This window comes from Corvus hawaiiensis, chromosome 21 (assembly GCF_020740725.1).
Source record: "Corvus hawaiiensis isolate bCorHaw1 chromosome 21, bCorHaw1.pri.cur, whole genome shotgun sequence".
In the NCBI taxonomy this organism is placed as follows: domain Eukaryota; kingdom Metazoa; phylum Chordata; class Aves; order Passeriformes; family Corvidae; genus Corvus; species Corvus hawaiiensis.
This window is the reverse complement of record NC_063233.1, coordinates 8,070,922-8,088,812: the sequence shown is the minus strand read 5'-3', so window position 1 is coordinate 8,088,812 and position 17,891 is coordinate 8,070,922. Positions and strand designations below refer to the sequence as shown.

The window sequence follows — 17,891 nt, the reverse complement described above, 5'->3', positions numbered from 1 at the left end:
TCTTCTATAAATCCAATATGTACTTAATAAAAAATATGAAATATGTCCTGTGGTGCAGATCTAAAGGCTGGGATAGAGATTGTCTGGGTGAGGGAGTTTATCTTTTCTGTAAAACTGCAATTGATTTAGATTCTTGACAGCTATAAAAAATATAAATTTTCAACAAAGGCAAAAATAAAATCTCCCTCTCCAGCTGCCTCAGGGTTCTGCAATGCCAGAACAATTTAAGCAGCCTCTATTGAAGGCACATCCTGCTGTGGAATTTTACCAATATTCCTGCCACTGGGAAACAAACTCTGGAGTTATTTTTAGGATAGAGAATCCCCAAAAACATGTTAGGGTACTCTTTGGGTGTAAATGGCTCCACCTGGGTAGAGACCAAGCACGAGAGGAATCAGAGCTTGTATTGTAAGATGGTGAGTGTATTGGTTTGGCACAGCCTGGTTTTAGGTAGCAGGGGGGCCACAAAGGTTGCTCCTGTGAGGAAGCTGCTGGAAGCTTCCACATTGTCTGGCAGAGCCAGTGGCTGATGGCTTTGAGGATGGACATGCCGCTGGTCAAAACTGGGCCAATGACAGAGGTTGGTAACGCCTCTGTGATAACAGATTTAAGAAGGAAATCAAAACAAAGTCACAAGATTTTGGGATTCTAGTCAGAGACGAGGAGAAGGTGAGAACATGTGAGGGAAACAACATGGAGACACCAAGGGCAGTGGAGAAGGAGGGGCAGGAGGTGCTCCAGGAGCCAGAGCCGAGATTCCTCTGCATGCCGTGGTGAGACCATGGTGGAGCAGCTGTGCCCCTGCAGCGCCTGGGGATCCCCGGGGGATGCAGAGATCCATCCACAGCCCCTGGGGATCCACGGGGGACGCAGAGATCTACCCGCAGCCTGTGGGGATCCACGGGGGATGCAGAGATCCACCCGCAGCCCCTGGGGATCCATGGAGGATTCAGAGATCCACCCGCAGCCCCTGGGGATCCACGGGGGATGCAGAGATCCACCCGCAGCCCCTGGGGATCCATGGAGGATTCAGAGATCCACCCGCAGCCCATGGAGGAGCCCCACATCAGAGCGGGTGGATGCCTGCAGGAGGCTGTGATCCAGTGGGAGTCCCAGTGCAGAGAGAGGAGGTCCCTGCTCCCAGGCTGGAGCAGCCTGGCCTTGGAGCACTGCACCCCGTGGCAGAGTGACCCCCGGCGCAGCAGTTTTGGGGGGCTGTGTGCCCGTGGGAGGGGCTCACGCTGCAGCAGGGGCGGTGTGGCTGCTGCTCCTGAGAGGGGACCCACACCAGGGAAGTTCACAGAGAGCTGTCTCCCATGGGAGGGACCCCACGGCCTCACAGGAGCAGCGGAAGGAAATCCCGGTGATGAGCTGACCAAACCCCTGTGCCCTTTCCCCTGCGCTGGGGGGGAAAGGTGTTCTAAGGGCTTATTTTACTTCTCATTATCCTCTTCTGATTCTATTAGTAATAAATTCACTTAGCAACTTAAGTTGAGCCTGTTTTGCCCTTGAAGTGTTTCTCCCGGTCCTTATCTCACTCATGAAGTGTTGGTTAATTTTTTTTTTTCCTTTTCCCTCCTCTGCCCAGCTGTGGCAGGGGAGGGTGAGCGAGCGGCTCTCCTGGGTGCCTGGCACTGGGCCAGTGTCAAACCACGACAGGGAGAGAGAGGAATCATGGGTTTATTGTGGAGCTGCATACTGGTAGGTCTGTATATAATTAATTGGGAATGTGAAGAACTGGAGTAAGGAACAGTTCCGTGCTGGGAAAAGGAGGTGCAGATGCTACGCGTGGCGTAATAGACAAGATGCTGCAGCGTGGTTGGTTTTATTCACTCTTTTGTGTACGTATTTAAATTTTCTATTCTTTTTTCTTAGTACTCTCTGTGTATTTGTACATGTCCATGGGACTCCTCTCCACCCTCTGCATATTGCCTCATGTGCCCCTGCTCGGAGGGAAGATCTTTTCTCTCCTGCTATTTGTGTGTGTGTCCCTTCAGGACATCCAAAGTGCTCCTTCCTCTCCCTTCAGCACTGACACAGTTTCAACTGAAGTGCTGAATTTTGTGTTTTGGACAGTGTTCTTGGAGGAAAACGTGAGGCAATGGGGAAAATCAAAGCAGAACCACAGTCAGGGAGGTCTAGGAAAAGGAACTCCAAGGAAAGGCTGAAGGGATTACAGTGACTCAGATTGAAGGGAAAGAGCCTGAAGTGGGGTTGATGACAATCTCATAAAAGCTGATGAAAGGGGAGGAGAATCTTCTGTTCTTCATATCTGTGTGAGGAAGGACTTGAAGTCATGAGGTTCAATTGCCAAAAAATCAATTCAGATTAGATGTGAGTTAAATCCTTGCAGCTGTAGGGATGCTGAGTGCTGACACTGATTGCTGGGGCACTCATGTCATCAGGGGTTGTGAAGAGGCAGCAGGCCAGTGTATGTGAGGGATGGTATAGACCTAATTGGTTCTGTGTTGTTTGAGAGTGGAATTTAGAGGACTTCCTAAGAACTTCATGGTCTTATTTTCCTCTAATTTCATGGTTGTTACAACCAAGTCTCCAGACAGATGAGGATGAAGAGTCTATGGTGCATCGGAACCCGGTGATCTCATCTTCCCTGCGCTACAGTCACTGATAAAGTTCCTCCTGCCAAAACCTTTTCTCTCCTCATTGTCACTAAATTATTAGAGTACCATGTCCAAGATTTGTATTCCCAATATAACTTTAACAAGCAGTCTCCTCTTCTCATGGTAGGCAGGACACAAAAAGAGTTTTAAATAAAAGGCTTGGAAAAGTTGAGATCAACAAGCTAAATAAAGAAAATATCAAGCATATCTTAAATACAAAGGTACACCTAACTGAGCTAAAAATATGATTCATATGATTAATTCAATGTATTGTAAATCCTCACTAATTTGCTGTTTGCTTATTTAAACTTCCCTTAAGTCATACAACAAAAAAACCCCGTTAGTTTTCTTTGCAAACATTTAATAACCACGCAGTTCTTTTAGAGTTATCACATTACAGGATTTCATTTTTTTGACACGTTAGACTTTAATGCATATTCATTAGTGGACTCTGCAGTTCAGATCAAGCCAGGCTTGTCTGAGTCCATGAACAGTGTGTTTCTGACAGTTACTCCAAAGCTGCCTCCCTGACACCCTGCAAAAACTGCTCCAGCCTTGGGTGTTCTCACTTTGCTTTATCCAGCTCTTAATTTGCAAATATTGGTGCCGCCTTCTGCAATTCTCAGGGTGTTTCAGAAGTTAATAGGCTTTTCTCACATCTTTACCCTGTGGAATAATATACACAGAGTGTTCCAGGTGTGTTTTGTTTGACTCTTGGTGTCAAATACATTGCTTACACCTATCTGGGCAGAGTCACACTCTTTAAGCACATGAAATTATCTGAAATTGCATAGTAGGAAGTAATTTCATGCAGGATTTTCCTCTAGGTTAACAAAAAACCCAAATTGAGCTTATTCAGTTGAAAGACTGATTGTTGCAGCGTTTTTGGTTCAGGATGTTGAGCTTTGTCCCACAGTTCCTCATCCTTAGAGCCCCAGGTTAAGGGTGAGATGAAACTTTGCTGTGCAGGAAATGTGTCCGGTTCTGCAAAACCTGTCTGTGCACAGAAGATCCAATGAACTGCCAGAGGATCTACCCTTAGGAATGTGTTCTTTTCCCTTTTTCCTGCTGTCCTGAGGAACACAAGGCAAACCCAGGTGCTGCTCTCTTTTCCCCTTGCAGGTGGCATCGTGCTGAATCCCTCCTTCTACGGAATCCCTGGCCACACGCACACCATGATCCATGAAATCGGGCACAGCCTGGGGCTCTACCACGTCTTCCGGGGGATCTCCGAGATCCTCTCCTGCAGCGACCCGTGCATGGAAACAGAGCCCTCCTTCGAGACTGGGGACCTCTGCAGTGACACCAACCCTGCTCCTAAGCACAAGCTGTGTGGGGACCCTGGGCCTGGCAATGACACCTGTGGTTTCCACAGTTTCCTAAACACGCCCTTCAGCAACTTCATGAGTTATGCAGGTACTGGGCTTTTCTGGGATTGCTGGGGAGGTCTGTGGCTGGGCAGGAGTGAAGAATTGCAGTGTTACCCCTGATTTCTCAGTCTGTTTCTTGTGGGGCTTTATACTGATAAAGGTCTAGGACCAGGCTTGAATCCCTTCTAGTTCTCCTTTTGTTTTATCCCAGTTTTCCCCAGCTTCGTAGAGTTTCATGTGAAGACTAGGCAGAAGGTTTGGGGGATGGAAGAAATGGGATAAGCATTAAGAAAACAGCTTCCAAAGGCTCTGCGGCAAACCTGACACCCTATTTCTCTGGGATCTGGATGCCTGTTCTATGACATCTTTCAAAAACTCAAATCCAGAGATTGTTTATACTCTCCCAAGGAGCTCTAGAATGTCGGGTGATATTGATACCACCAAGGCTGTTGGATAAACCTGTGACAAGTGGACAACTCCTGAGGCCCTGCTTGTGCCTCCAGGTGTCTGTTGAAATGCCATGTCCAGGTTTGATTTGGAATCACTCACATCCCAGTTCCATCACTAGAATGTGAATAGCGGGATTCTGCCTGGTCAAGGACTACCAGTGTGCTGTCCTGGTTTGTACTGGGAGTGCAACTACAGAGGCTCCATATCAGTGTGGTAAAGCCACCCCTCAAAGCAAAAGCTGATGTGATCACAGTTCTTCAGCCACAGCTCTGCTGCCCAGATGTGCCAGGTTCTGGCATTCCTACCAACAGAGCATATCCCAAAGTGGGCATTTGCTTTTGTGACCCTGTCCAATTGGATGAGGCTGGATTGGAGTCCTTGGTGCACCCCTGGAAGCTCAAGGGGAGCTGAAAGATCCTCTGTTATTTCTCAGAAGGAACAGGGGATACCTTGACTCATATTTCCCCTTATTTTGGGCCACAGGGTCTCTCTGTGGTGACAATCTATGACAGTGAGCTGTCAGCATCAACAACATTTTAAAGGCAACCAGTATACTCACAGACACTGAAGGGCACCTTTTTACTCCAGGCAAAAACACAGACTGCCCACTCAAAAGGTCACAGGATTGCTTATTCTGTAATAAAACTGTAGAGAAGCAAAGTGTTTAATGGCATCTGGGGCATGGATTGAAATGATTTATAACAGAAATGCTTTTATGCCCTTCGTGGCAGTAGCTAAGAGTGTTGTTTTCTCTCTATTTTTCTATTTGTTTAGAGGGTGCTTTCAGGGACAAACCCACCGAGTCAGCTCCTCGGTGTGCTCTGTGTTGTGGAACCTGTGGTCAGGCAGGGAGCCTGAGCACCCGGGCCAGCCTCGTAGTGGACCTCTTATCCCCCAGAAAAGGCAGGGCCACCCCAGATGACAAAATCCCCCCACCAAATCTGCTTGTGTGGATGTGGTGAGGGGCGGAGCGTGCCTGATTCACAACTCTGAGCTCTCTTCTTCCAAAGAGAACTTGCCTTGCCAGCTGACTTGGGAGCTGAGGCAGAGGCAGACCACAGAGATACCCATCTGCTCCTGGGAGCTACATGTGTGCTGGTGTTCTGAGATGAAACCTTTTCTTTTTCCTTGAAAAATTAAGTGAAGCGACATGATAAACATCTCTAGAGCTCAAGCATGAATCTGTTTGTTTTTCTGTTGTTGTCAGTGGAGTAAAATATATCAAGGTATCAAATTGCTGTCAAAATACCTTTGAAACGTAGGTTGAGGTCATGCAGTTCTAGGAATTGCCTTTCTTTCCTTTCTGTTTTGCTGCTCATGTACAGCTTGATCATATTGTGTTTGTCTGTCTGTCCCTGCCCCATCCATCTGTCCAGTTACCCCCAGCCCTGAGCAAAGCACTGACTTAGATAATTTTTAGTTTTCCTGGAATTACAAGTTACAATGGCCAAAAGATTAGGTAGTGTGAGAAATAGGACTTGTAAATTATTTTTACAAGTCCAAATAGCTGTGGTGTTCCCAAATAAAAGATAAGTTAGTTTTTTAGATGACTTTTCATGAAATCGTTAGGAGTTCTTCCTCTGAATTCCGTTGGAGTATTCATCCCAGCAAAGTATAGAATTTCTCTAATTATTTCTTTATCTGAGGATCTTGAACCTCTCTTGATATTGAGTGGAACACCTTTCTCCCTCGCCTCTCCTCCCTCTCCCTCCCCCAGGACACAGCCTGTGCTGATGTTTAAACAGATTGAGAATGCAGGTCATCTTGCTGCTGTGCCATTGTCTCACGGCTTTGTCCTATATATATTTTATTGTTCTTTTATGATGGCTATTAAGGGCCTTTGTCTCCTTCTGTGCTTCCGTGAAGAATATTTATGGCTTTTACAGCGTGCTCAGGGGTAGACCATCTATAATTATTGAGGAAATCCAGAGATGTCACATTAAAGCAGCTTTTTGCATACCCACAGGGATTTGTAGATTTTATCAAGCGGGTGGTGTCTGTCTCTCTGCTGTGCATGTTTGATCAGAGGAGGGTCACTGCTCAGTGGAATTGGGAGAGACACAGGGAAACATGTGAGCTGGTGTGTCCCTACTGTGGGGCAGCTGGAGTCTGAGCAGGATCCCGGCCGGAGCTGTCTCCTTTTGCCTGCATCTCTGGGAAGATGTGGCCAGGTTTTAAATTAGCCAGCAAATACTCACTTCTCTTTAGAAGAAACTCATATTTTCTTGTTCCTCTGGAGTACCACAGGGCACGGACTCGCAAACATCAGAGCACCACTGTCACCATATTGAACTTACCCGCGACTCCCCGAGCAGCCTCCGGTGACCTGCATCTTCCCAGGGAAGTGCAGCACTTGACCTGTGCGGAACTGTCATTGTTGTTTGGATCCCAGCTGGGACCGAGCTCTGCTGGGCTGGGAACTCTGCAGGCACATGTGAAGGAACACTCTGTGTTTTCAAGAGCTTTTCATCTGATGGGAAGAACACCAGAAAAAATGGTTGAAGGGCTCAGCATCAAGTTCCTCAGCATAGCTTTTGCTGGGTGACTTTGCACAACATATTTATTCCCTCTGGGATCTGCACAATAGAGAGACAGCAATTTTCTGCTTCTCTGGGGCATTGTAGTTGTAAAGCTGTATGGCGTTCAGAGGGCACTGGATGTGTTCTTGTTGCCAAATCATGTTTGAGGAAAACAAGACAAAATGAGAAATGGGTATTTATGGGAAATCATCCAGCATAGTTATTTCTCCATTTTGAATGAAAAAGAAATATGAAATATCGAGAAATGTTTGTGAAAATTTCAGAAGGGCGTTAGAATTATAGTGGTAATGGGGGAGATTTTTTACAGAACTAAAGTTATTTTCTGCACCAAAATGTATGTTTTTAATCAGTGCCTGTAATATTTTGAATTGACCTTTCAGAACATTTTTATTTGTTCATTAAAAATTTAAGAACTTCAAAAGTTACGTATTTTTAAAATTCTGTGGTGTTTTAATCTAAGAAATCTGACAGAGTCTGTTGCCCACAGTTTGCATGAATCCCAGTCAGTGCTTTATCCTTACACTACCATCCTTTACCCTTCCATCCTTTCTCAGTGATATTCTTTTAAATGTGAAATTCTTTTGAACCAGCGCTCCACTGGTGGCCCAAATCCTGACCAGAAGGTGCTGCACTGAGGCTTTCTGTTTCTTCCCCTCTGCGTCTCTGCCTCATTTAGGGATGATCTCTGGGTGCTTCAGGTGTATCCCAGGTCAGGGGGAGGGAACATTTATTGATTTATTTCCTTCCTTTTTAGCCATTGTTTCCTTTCACCTGCCTCCACAAGTGATGGCTGCGCTAATTCCTTCACAGACCATTAACTCTGGAGTGCTGTGGGATCCCAGCCCGGCCCTTCCAAAGAGCTGCCATTCACCAGGTCGTAATTCTCCCTCTTGCTCCTGCCTCCTCTCCCACATGGCTGATGTGGCTTCTGTTTGAATTCCAGATGATGACTGCACCAACTCCTTCACGCCCAACCAGGTGGCCAGGATGCACTGCTACCTGGACCTCGTCTACCAGAGCTGGCAGCCCACCAAGAAACCGGCTCCCGTCGCAATCGCCCCCCAGATCGTGGCTCGCACCTCCACCGCCGTCACCCTGGAGTGGTTTCCACCCATCGATGGCCACTTCTTTGAAAGGTGATCATGCTCTGCTCTGTACTCTTGTGCTGCAAAAATGGGAAGGGGAGAACCAGAGGCCCCGCTCCAGGAGGAGCAGCTTGGTCATGTGCTGTGCTCAGCCTGGGTTAAGGCTCTTTCCTAAATTGGTTCATACTGAGGAGGTTATTGATCTGTTGTCTGCTCTTCCTTTCTCAGCCTGTAGCACTCAGTTGAAGGCCATTGATTTGCCATGTAAAGGGCAAATCTTTCTCCATATATTACGGGAGGAATTTTCAATCAAAGATTCTGGCCCTGTGATTCCTGCTGTTGCTGCTGCTCATGAATACCTGTGGGCTTCGGCTGTGCCTGCATGTTCCCCCCTCCTCTCCTTGCACATTCCCTTTGCAAGGACAAAGTGGATCTTGTTTTTACAACACAGAGCTCATGGGCGAGGAGGTGGCTGGGCTGGGGACAGGGAAAAATGTTCCCTCCTCCCCTGAGCTGTAGATGTGAGATGGGAATTGAGCAAGGCAGAGTCACAGACCCTTGGGTATGATGTGAATGTCATCCTGTAGGTCAGGGTAGGGGTGTGTGTTCCTGTCTAGCGGGCATGCAGCTGTGTGATATCAATAATGGAAAATAGGGCTCTGGGCAGGAGTTGCACCTCACTGCAGCCCATATCTGGAGCAATTCTGCCCCAGTATGACCTGAGTAATGGGATAGTTCCTCTAAATGCTCTTATGCAGCTCTTGGATGAGCTGCAGGAGCTATGGGAGTCCTGGCAGAGAACTTCCCAAATTACTGACCTTCTCGCGTTACCATTAACTCACCTCTCCGTCTGCATTTCTTCTCCACCTCTTGCTTTGTTGTTTTATAGAGAGCACACTTGGAGTGTCCTTCAGGACCGCAGCACTTCAGAGCACAGGAGGCCAAATTTACAAGCGTATTAGCACCCAAAAAGCTGCCTCAGCACTGCTGCTTTGTGCTGGGAGAGCACCTTGAAACCACTGCCTCCATCAGGGATGAAACTCCTTCCAGCACTGCTAGGACGCCATGGCCATTTCAGTGGCCAGCTTGCACTTTATCCCACTAGGCAGAGAGCTGTTATTTTCTGCTCAGATAAGATTTTCCACTCTTATTGCAGATTAATATGGGGAGGGAAATCAAATCCTGTTAGGAATTGATGAAGAGAGGTCTTGTGCTCTGAACAGTGTTTGCTTTAATTACAGTTTTGTAACCGAATCCTTTTATTCCCTACCTGTGAAAAGGACTTATGTGTAGTTCTGAAATTTAATTCAGAATTTTTCAGCCCATAATCATTTTTAGGTAAATTAAGTTTCTCCAATTTAATTTAGATTTCAGAAGATGCTTATTGTGTGTTAAATAAATGCCATCTGCCTCTAAAAAACACATTGATGCAGAGTTAATTGTTGTGTAACCAAATATGACTTTATTACATATTTCTTATAACTCAATCAATATGTTCTTAATAACCTCTAGTTGCTTGCTTCTTAAATAACACACAGTGGATAGCCTGCTAAATCTAAAATTTCATAACAGAGTTATCATATGTTAAATAAAGAGTAATTTTCCAGGGAAAAAAAAGTCCTTCGGGTTTTCAAATCTGTGTGCTCAGTATTACTGAAGAGATTTAAAGAGACAGCCTCAAATACTCTGAGTCCAATTCCTTGTTAAAATGAGATTCCCACTGCTAACGGATACAGAAATGTTGCCGTGACCATTTAAAAATGTCACTGAAACATAGAAATGATCCTGTCTAAAACATGCCCATATTTTTGATCTGCTAATCAAAACAAGGATGATAGTATTATTCTAGTGACTAATCCTGGAAAAGCTCACGTGCCGAACTTCCAGAACCGCCGAGCCCAGCGCTGCTCGGTCAGAGACCCATGCCTGTATCAATTTGTGAAATTGGGTCACTGTGCAAGACAAGTAGGAGGTAAAATTGGCCAAGTATAATCTTATCTGTGTGTGGGAATACTGTAAATCTTTGCAGATATTTTTACACAAAGTGCACACCATGGCCCAAATTTTACTTGCCTCACTTGAATGAATAAACTCATTCACTTCAATGGGACTATTCATGTAAAAAACAGAAGACTGATACTCAGCTGCTGAGTGCCTTGGGCCTGGTTTCTAATGCACGGAGGCCCCTTCCTTGCTGTTTTGACAGTGTAAAAGGGCCTTCAAAGGATGAATGGCTCTGGCTACATTAGCAAGTATTGTGGCCCAATATAAGTAGATCTCCAGCGCAAAACAGTTGTTAATGAAGACCTGACGTCAACACCGCGGGGGCTCGGGGGGCTCACGGTGCCCCGCGGCACCAGCGCTGGGAGCACATCAGGTGTGGTCCTGCAGCACACCTCCACTCCAGTTCCTGGCAAAAATGGGCTCAGCTTCCCTGCTCCAGCACTGTTCTGAGTGCTGGGAGTGGGGAAGAGGAGGAGTTTCACTCCCAGAGCTCACTCCTGATCCCAATTACAATGCTGCTGTGGGCGCGCTTGGCGTAACTCAAGTTCCTTTTATGTCTCTTTTATTCTCCAGAGCTGTGCACAGGCAGTGACCTCTGCTTAATGAAAGTCAGGGAGGGAAAATTTAGCCTTCTCTTTAAAAACGTAGCACTGGGCTGGCTGTATCTGTGTGGGAGGTCCTGACAGGTTGAAGGGAGATGAGGCATGGAAGTAAAGACCATGTGTCTGTTCCCTGCTTAGATCCTACTCGGTCATAGGTACTTCAGATGCTTTCCTCACAGGGTCTTCAAATTACATGAGTAATTACGTGGATTTAGAGGCAGAGAGCAATGTTAACTCCTAATTCCTGTAAATTTGGGGTTGGCTATCCTGTGTTCTCACACCTTGGCAGAAGTAGACACAGGAGCTGTGCACTGCAGTAAAATCTTGCCTCTTCAAAGTGCTCAATTGATGTTTGCTCTTTCACTCTAGAGAGTCACTTACCTGCATGTAAATTTCCCAAGATACTTCGACCCTAAGCTCCAGCAGCTGGTTGAGCTCCCAAACATCTCTAATAATCAAATAGATCAACAACCAGCATTTCTTCTTGTAGATCCTGCCCACAGGATTGGAATGGTTCTCCATCCTCCCTTGCAAAAAAGCGTGAAAAAATGTTGCATGCATACATAGTAGCATGTAATAATGAAATAACAATAAAGCCAATGAAACAAGTGAAAACAAGCATGAAAAAGAGAAGTCTCTTCATTTCCTGACTGCATCCATTGGATGTGTTCATCTGCTGTCTCTGAGCATCCATTCATGCACCTCCTGTTTGAGATGCGTGGGCAGATGTAAACAGTTATTGTCACAGGGCTCTGCAGCAAATTTGGGCAAAAATCTTTGAATGCATCTGCTTCTTCAAGTTTTCATTGAGGTGACAGCATTAACTTCCATGAATCTGATTCTATCTCATTCTTAGCAAGCAAATATTTTGGTCAGTGTGGTGTCCCAGAGATGGCTGGGCTTGATAATCACTCTGTTAAACCTTGCTGGAAAGTTTCAGTGCCTTAGAAGGGAGAGGACCAACTCTGAATTTCAAGTACAGCAGTTCCAATTTATTCGGTAAACAGGCACTCTTTACCCAAAGGAATGACAGATTTTTTGTGGTTTTGAGTTGCCTACTGAACTGGTGCTGGCCCTGAAGGAAATTATCTGTTTTTTCACTAGTAATCTTTAGATTTTGAACCCACTTCACTGAAATATCATGCTGTAGGGATGAATTCCTCCTGTGCTCTGAACTTCATGAGCTGGAATTTCCCCAGTACTTGGCTTATTAGTAAACAGAGAAGTCTTGATTTTCCATTACCCTGCACTTTGGGAAGTCATGTGCCACAGTGTATAAGGTGGCAGAGATGGCTATCATTCCTAATTAACAGTGTTTTGAACCGATTTGTGCTCATTTTTTTCTTGTTGTCCATGGCTTCATGAGGTATAAGGACCTGGCTTAGGTTTTCATAAGCCTGTAAATGGGATTCCATAATTAGGTTTGACATTCATGGCTCTTTATAGGATTTGTGTGCAAGAGTCTGCAGACCAAAAACTTTAACCCAGGAGACATCCCCTGTGTAAGTTCTTTCAGCCAGTGGAGTTACATCAGGCCTGAGTTTGGCTCCCAAACTGGAAAAGTAAAAAGAGAAAGTTCGCTCATAGCCTTTCCCACATGATGCTCCTTGTGATTTCTCTCTTACCTCCAAGTCCTCACTGCTAAAAGGAAATGTTTGTCCATAAGCCTACAGTTTTTTTCCATCATGGCAGCCTGTGATGAAACTGTATAGCTGCTAATTTGAGTAAAAAGCAGTCCTAATTGTGGAAACTTGGCTTCCAGAGCCCTCTCCTCATCCAGAACCAAGTGCTAATGCAGGAATCTCTGTGTAGAGAGACTGAAAGATTATTATTGCAGGGACTTCTCTCCTGACTGTTGGTGGAAGTGTCTGAAGAACAACAGCACAGCAATATTTCTATGTTTTGATTTCTCAGGACCATTTATTCAGGTTTCTTGATTTTTTAAATTTTCTTTTTGCGTATATTATTCAGGCAAGCTGAGTCAGACACCTAAACCTCTGCTAAATAGGCAGCTGAGAACTGAAATAGGGATGCAGTGTCACGCCAATAGTGCAGGTGGGTGAAGTGAGACACGGAGAGAAGTACTCACAACATGCCCACATTTTCTCATTTCCAGTGTTACAGACTATGAAAGGAAGAGGAGGCCACCTTTTCCTCCCTCTTCTTTATTCTACCCCATTGCCGTGTTGTATTTTTCAGGTGTTTTCAGCAGGTGCATCCCTTCCTGCGCTGCACAAGTTCAGCCAGTTACTGTCTCTGTCAGGCTGGCTCAGCCACTGAGGACCCCAAATAACTTCTGCTTGGGGATCACAGTCCTCTCTTCAAGGCAGTGCTGAAATAAATCATGTAGTCGTGGTGATGATGGTTAAAATTTGCATAGCTGATTATAATAATTAATATAAATTATTTTAATAATTGACTCACATCATTCTTACTAGAGTAGCGTAGATAGCACACTGTATTACACACAAATTGTTTGTCTAAAACTTCTGTCCTTTCCTAGGTGCATTTGATCATTAGGATAATTAATTTTTAACTTTCCATTCCAGCAGAAAGTGATCCTTAAAGCAGAACAATTAATTCTGAATAGTAAGCAGCATACTGGGGTGAATAACCACACACTCTGGGGCACACAGGGTTCCGAATTTTGCGACCCCAAGGAATCTAGGGCTGAACTGTGTGAATTGCATCCTCAGCTGATATAAATCAGCTTAACCTTATGGAGAATGTTAGAATTACTCCAGTCTACATCAGCTTAAACCCATATCTTGTGAATGTATTAGCAAAACTATTTAAACTGACAGAGGGTAGTTTTGGACTAGATGTTAGGAAGGAATTGTTCCCTGTGAGGGTGGGCAGGCCCTGGCACAGGGTGCCCATAGAAACTGTGGCTGCCCCTGGATCTCAGGAAGTGTCCAAGGCCAGGCTGGAGGGGCTTGGAGCAGCCTGGGATAGTGGAAGGTGTCCCTGACCCCAACAGGGGGTGGAAAGAGATGAGCTTTAAGGTCCCTTCCAACCCAAACCAGTTTGTGATTTGTGAATTGGTGTTTAACTGCGTTTCCCTGCTCAGCCAGTCTTGCTGGTAGGACAATCCTAAAGATACTACAAGTTCAAACAATAAATAAATCCATGGTGGGAGCAGAAATAGATCTGAAAACTCCTGAGGCCAATTTCTCTGCTCTAACCACTAAGCAGTGTGTATTTTCTTTTGTCATGGTTTGGTCCAGTGCAGGAGAAAAAAAAAAAAGATATAGGTGAATGTGATTTCCCAGGTTGCTGTCATTTTGTGTTGGATGGAGGGCTCACAAATGCTTTCTACACAGGCTCTTGACTTAAATCTACAGAAGATCAGCATCAGAAAACACGTTTGTCAGTGCCTTGAGAAAAGAGGGTTAAGTGGACCTGAATTCTAAGTCTTATTGCTTTTAATATAGTTGAATAAGCAGCTCATTCAGCTGTTACTAAGTTGGTGTGTTTTCCTGTTTTCCTGGCCTCCTAGAGAAGTGGGATCAGCATGTGATCTGTGTGCGGAAGGAAGAGTTCTGGTGCAATACGCCTTCAGCGCCTCTTCCCCCATGCCCTGCGATCCCTCGGGGCACTGGAGCCCACGGGAGGCAGAAGGTGAGTCACAGGATGGGGACAAACACATGGTGGGGGCAAACACATGGTGGGGGAGAAGGTGGGACAGAGCAAAGGGAGAGCCACAAGGAAAAGTGGGAAAATTTGGGAGTGCTTGATTATACCTGCATGTAACATGAACAGAGCCAGCAGGCAGCAGAACACCATGCCCTGAAGGAATGCCACTGGCTCAAATACCTGTGTTTTGGCCCCTGAGTCCTGCCCCTGCCCATGAATTAAAGGAATTCCAGGAGCTGAATATGAATTTCACAAAGCAGCAGAGTGCCAAGAAATGCTGACCATTCACATCTGCCAGACAAAATCCTCAGGGGAGCTGTTTACTCCCTCTACTCCAACTCCAAAAGTGAGGAGTTGTTATTTATTTGGGCCTGATTTGTGCTGCCTTTGCTTGTGGTGAACAGCAGTGGGCTGCAGCAGCAGCCAGGCTGGAAGGAGATTGCCCTTTGGGCAAGTGCTCTGCAGCAGGAATGCAGGTGACCACGTCAAGCCCTCTTGTTCAGGATGTTTTGCAAGTCGTTCTCTTGGAGCCTGTTGGAGGGAGAATGGTCTGCAGGGCTGGTTGTGCAGTGCCATTAGATCTCCATCATTAACTCTCCTCCACACGTCCCTTCCGGTACGTCTCTGGCTGTATGTGGTGGAGCATATTTAAGATTGTACCAGGCAAAGGTCACTCATCCCAAATCACGGTTTGGAAAGCGCAGAGTATTATTTCAGCCTGTGCCTCACGAGCTGTTCCTTCCAGAGCAGCACACTCCAGGCCCACACTGCACCGTGAGCGCACAGGTGAGCTCATTGTGCCCAAGGACAATCCTGGATTTTGCAAACTCATTATACAAATACCTCCTTACGTTAAGTGTTTATTTCTCCTGCACACGGGAGTTATTCTGCAAGGAATATTATTTGGGCTTGCGCCCAGGAGCTCTCCCTTGTCCTAAGGTGAGCACGTGCAACGAGCTGTGTCCCTGCTGCTTGATGGGACAGTGGGCAGTATCCTCTGCCCCACGCACCCATGTCCCAGGGTGGGGGCCCAGCAGAGGTTGTGTTTCACTCCCACTCACCCCCTAAATTTAGAACAGGTTGACCAGAGAAGCTGTGGCTGCCCTATCCCTGCAAGTGTCCAAGGCCAGGTTGGACAGGGCTTGGAGCAACCTGGGATACTGGAAGGTGTCCCTGCCCATGGCAGGGGTGGGGCTTTAAGGTCCCTTCCAACCCAAACCATTCCATGGTCCTATGACATCCAAGGCTCCTGGGCACAGCTCAGGGCACATCTGGCCCTTGGATGGATGCTCCATCCCGGGAAGCAGCACTCTGGGTATGGGGGTGACTAGGTCACCCAGTAAACAGCATTAGCAAAGTTTGGATCACTTGCAGTAGTAGTTCAGGGTAGATGGTGGAATTTGCACTTAGCCAAGGATTACAAGACTTTGAAACCTGGTTTCATTTGGAAGAAAACTTGAAACTTTTGAAATTCTCCATGAAGGAAAATTAAAAGCAAAAAGTGTTTGATGCTGGCCAAAATGTTTTGTTTAGCTCATATAATTCCTCATGAACTTTGGTTAAATTATGACATTTGAAAATATACCCTTTAGTATAGAATCTAGGGCAAAAGCAACTTTGAATATCAAAATGGAAAGTGTCTCAAGGTGCAAAAGTGAAAAGGTTTCTTACAAAAATGTCAAAACATAATGTTCCAATAGTGTTAGAAATTTCTTGCCATTTTCTCTTCCAGAATAAAACTTTGGCAAAATAAACCCAGTTTTGCAAAGTGTTTTTATTTTGAAAGGACTGCATATTCCATTGAAATATGCAGTTCCATCAAAATTTCTCCACTGAGCTTTGATTTGAAAACTTCTAGATCTCACACGTCTTGCCAGAGGCATCATTCCTAGAGAAACTAAGCTACTCTAAGATTTATTACTCAGCAGCATTTTGCGTTTAATTTCCTCTTCTTGCTGTGTGTGCCTGCACGTTCTTAACTATGAAGGGTGCAGTCAGATCCTTATCTGTCTCATTCAGTTGCTCTTGTGCCATTGCTATGGAACAGAAGTTTGGTAATCCTGTCCTCAGGATTAACGAGTTGTTGCCACTTTAGGGTAGAAAATATACCAAGTGTATGGTGTTTGTTGCTCCATGATTTCCTGTCTCTGCTACCCCACTCCCTGACATTCAGGCCCTCTGCCTATTTGCACTTGGTCTGAGTTACAAATAGCACAGTTAGATCATTGTCTGGCTTCTTTAATTCTCTATCTGTGAGCACTCAAGCATTCAAGCTTTAACTTCACTTTCTGCAGGGGTCCATGGGTGTAAATCTTCACTGCTTGAATGTCCGTGGAAAGTGAAGACAAGGGAGGCACAAGCATGGCCAAAATGAACTTGTTTTAAAATCTGAGATGACACTCGTCGAAAATGTTTTGTAGGACTCATGCAGCTTCTGAGCAGCAAACCACACTCCTCACGTGTCTCTGAAGCAGCTCTGGTTGATCTCAACTTCCTGAGGTCTCCTACCCCAGGTGGCTGCACCAGCAGTGGTCTGGGCTATGTGTGAGCTGTGCCCATTGCAAAACCCTGCTGTGGGTGCTTGTGTCCTCCCTGATTCCGTGCTTGTTCCTGAGCATGGTGGGATCCAACCCCCAGGCTGAGGCATCTCGTGGTTCTCTCTCAGCCAGTTGTGGCCCCTGCTTGAGGGGCTATTTGTTCCTTGGCAGGGGTTGTGGGAAGGCTCTGGAGATCAGGCAGTTCTGATTTACTCTTTATCTTCACCATAGAGCCAGAAAGCTCTAACCTACCTGGATTCTCACCAGCAACACCAGCTAGATCAACAAACCTTACAGCACCTCCATAGCTCTGTCAAAGGGGGGTTTTATATAAGAAAGGTGATTTTGGCTCCAGCCCAGTGAGTACCTTTGCTTGCTGTGCACTATATGCATGTATCAGTCAGCTCCTCCTGCTTGGCTCACTGCTGACTGAGAGAAGTGTGAGAATATTATAAAAAATGTTGCTGCCTTGCGCTGCTCTAGAGCTCAGCCTTTTCCCGGGCCTAATATTTCCCTCGAGAGCTATTCCTTCTGTATCCTAATTGTCCCAGTTGGACACTGGAGTCCCACTGGGTGGTTCCTTTATCTTGACCACCTAAGAAATGTGGCAGGTGAGTTGCAGTTGTGACAGGGGTAACATCCTGAGAGATTCCTGATGCCAGATGGCCTCTCAGGCTCCATCCCTGTGCTGGGGAATTCATCCCAGGCACTGCACTTTACTGCACAATGAAGGATTGGTGCACCAGGTTGTAGTTGGGGAAAACATTTCAGGAAAGACACCCTCCTAACCTGCCATCCCTGCTCTCTAACCCAGACATGGGGTTTGGCTCATCCTCACAAACCTCACATTCCTGTTTTGTGTTAGGCAAGATGTGATGTTGCATGAGATGCTGTTCTGTGTCTGATCTGACTATCTCATAAGGCAAAGGATTTTCAGAACCTAGTGGAGAGGGGAAGAATAACTTCTACACCATTTCTTTTTACATACAAATATTTGTAATTTTCAGAGTATTTACCCATCTCTAGAAATCCAGTTACATGAAATA

General features: G+C 45.8%; 1 protein-coding gene across 2 annotated transcripts in view; it reads left to right on the top strand.

Annotated features, from left to right (window-relative positions):
* Positions 1 to 17,891, top strand: part of PAPPA (pappalysin 1) — a 178,406-nt gene that overhangs the window by 53,841 nt on the left and 106,674 nt on the right. For both annotated transcript variants that reach the window (XM_048325816.1, XM_048325817.1), the window contains exons 4-6: positions 3,744 to 4,037; positions 7,925 to 8,117; positions 14,172 to 14,293. In XM_048325816.1, coding sequence (XP_048181773.1) covers positions 3,744 to 4,037; positions 7,925 to 8,117; positions 14,172 to 14,293 — 609 coding nt within the window. The remainder of the gene's footprint in view (positions 1 to 3,743; positions 4,038 to 7,924; positions 8,118 to 14,171; positions 14,294 to 17,891) is intronic.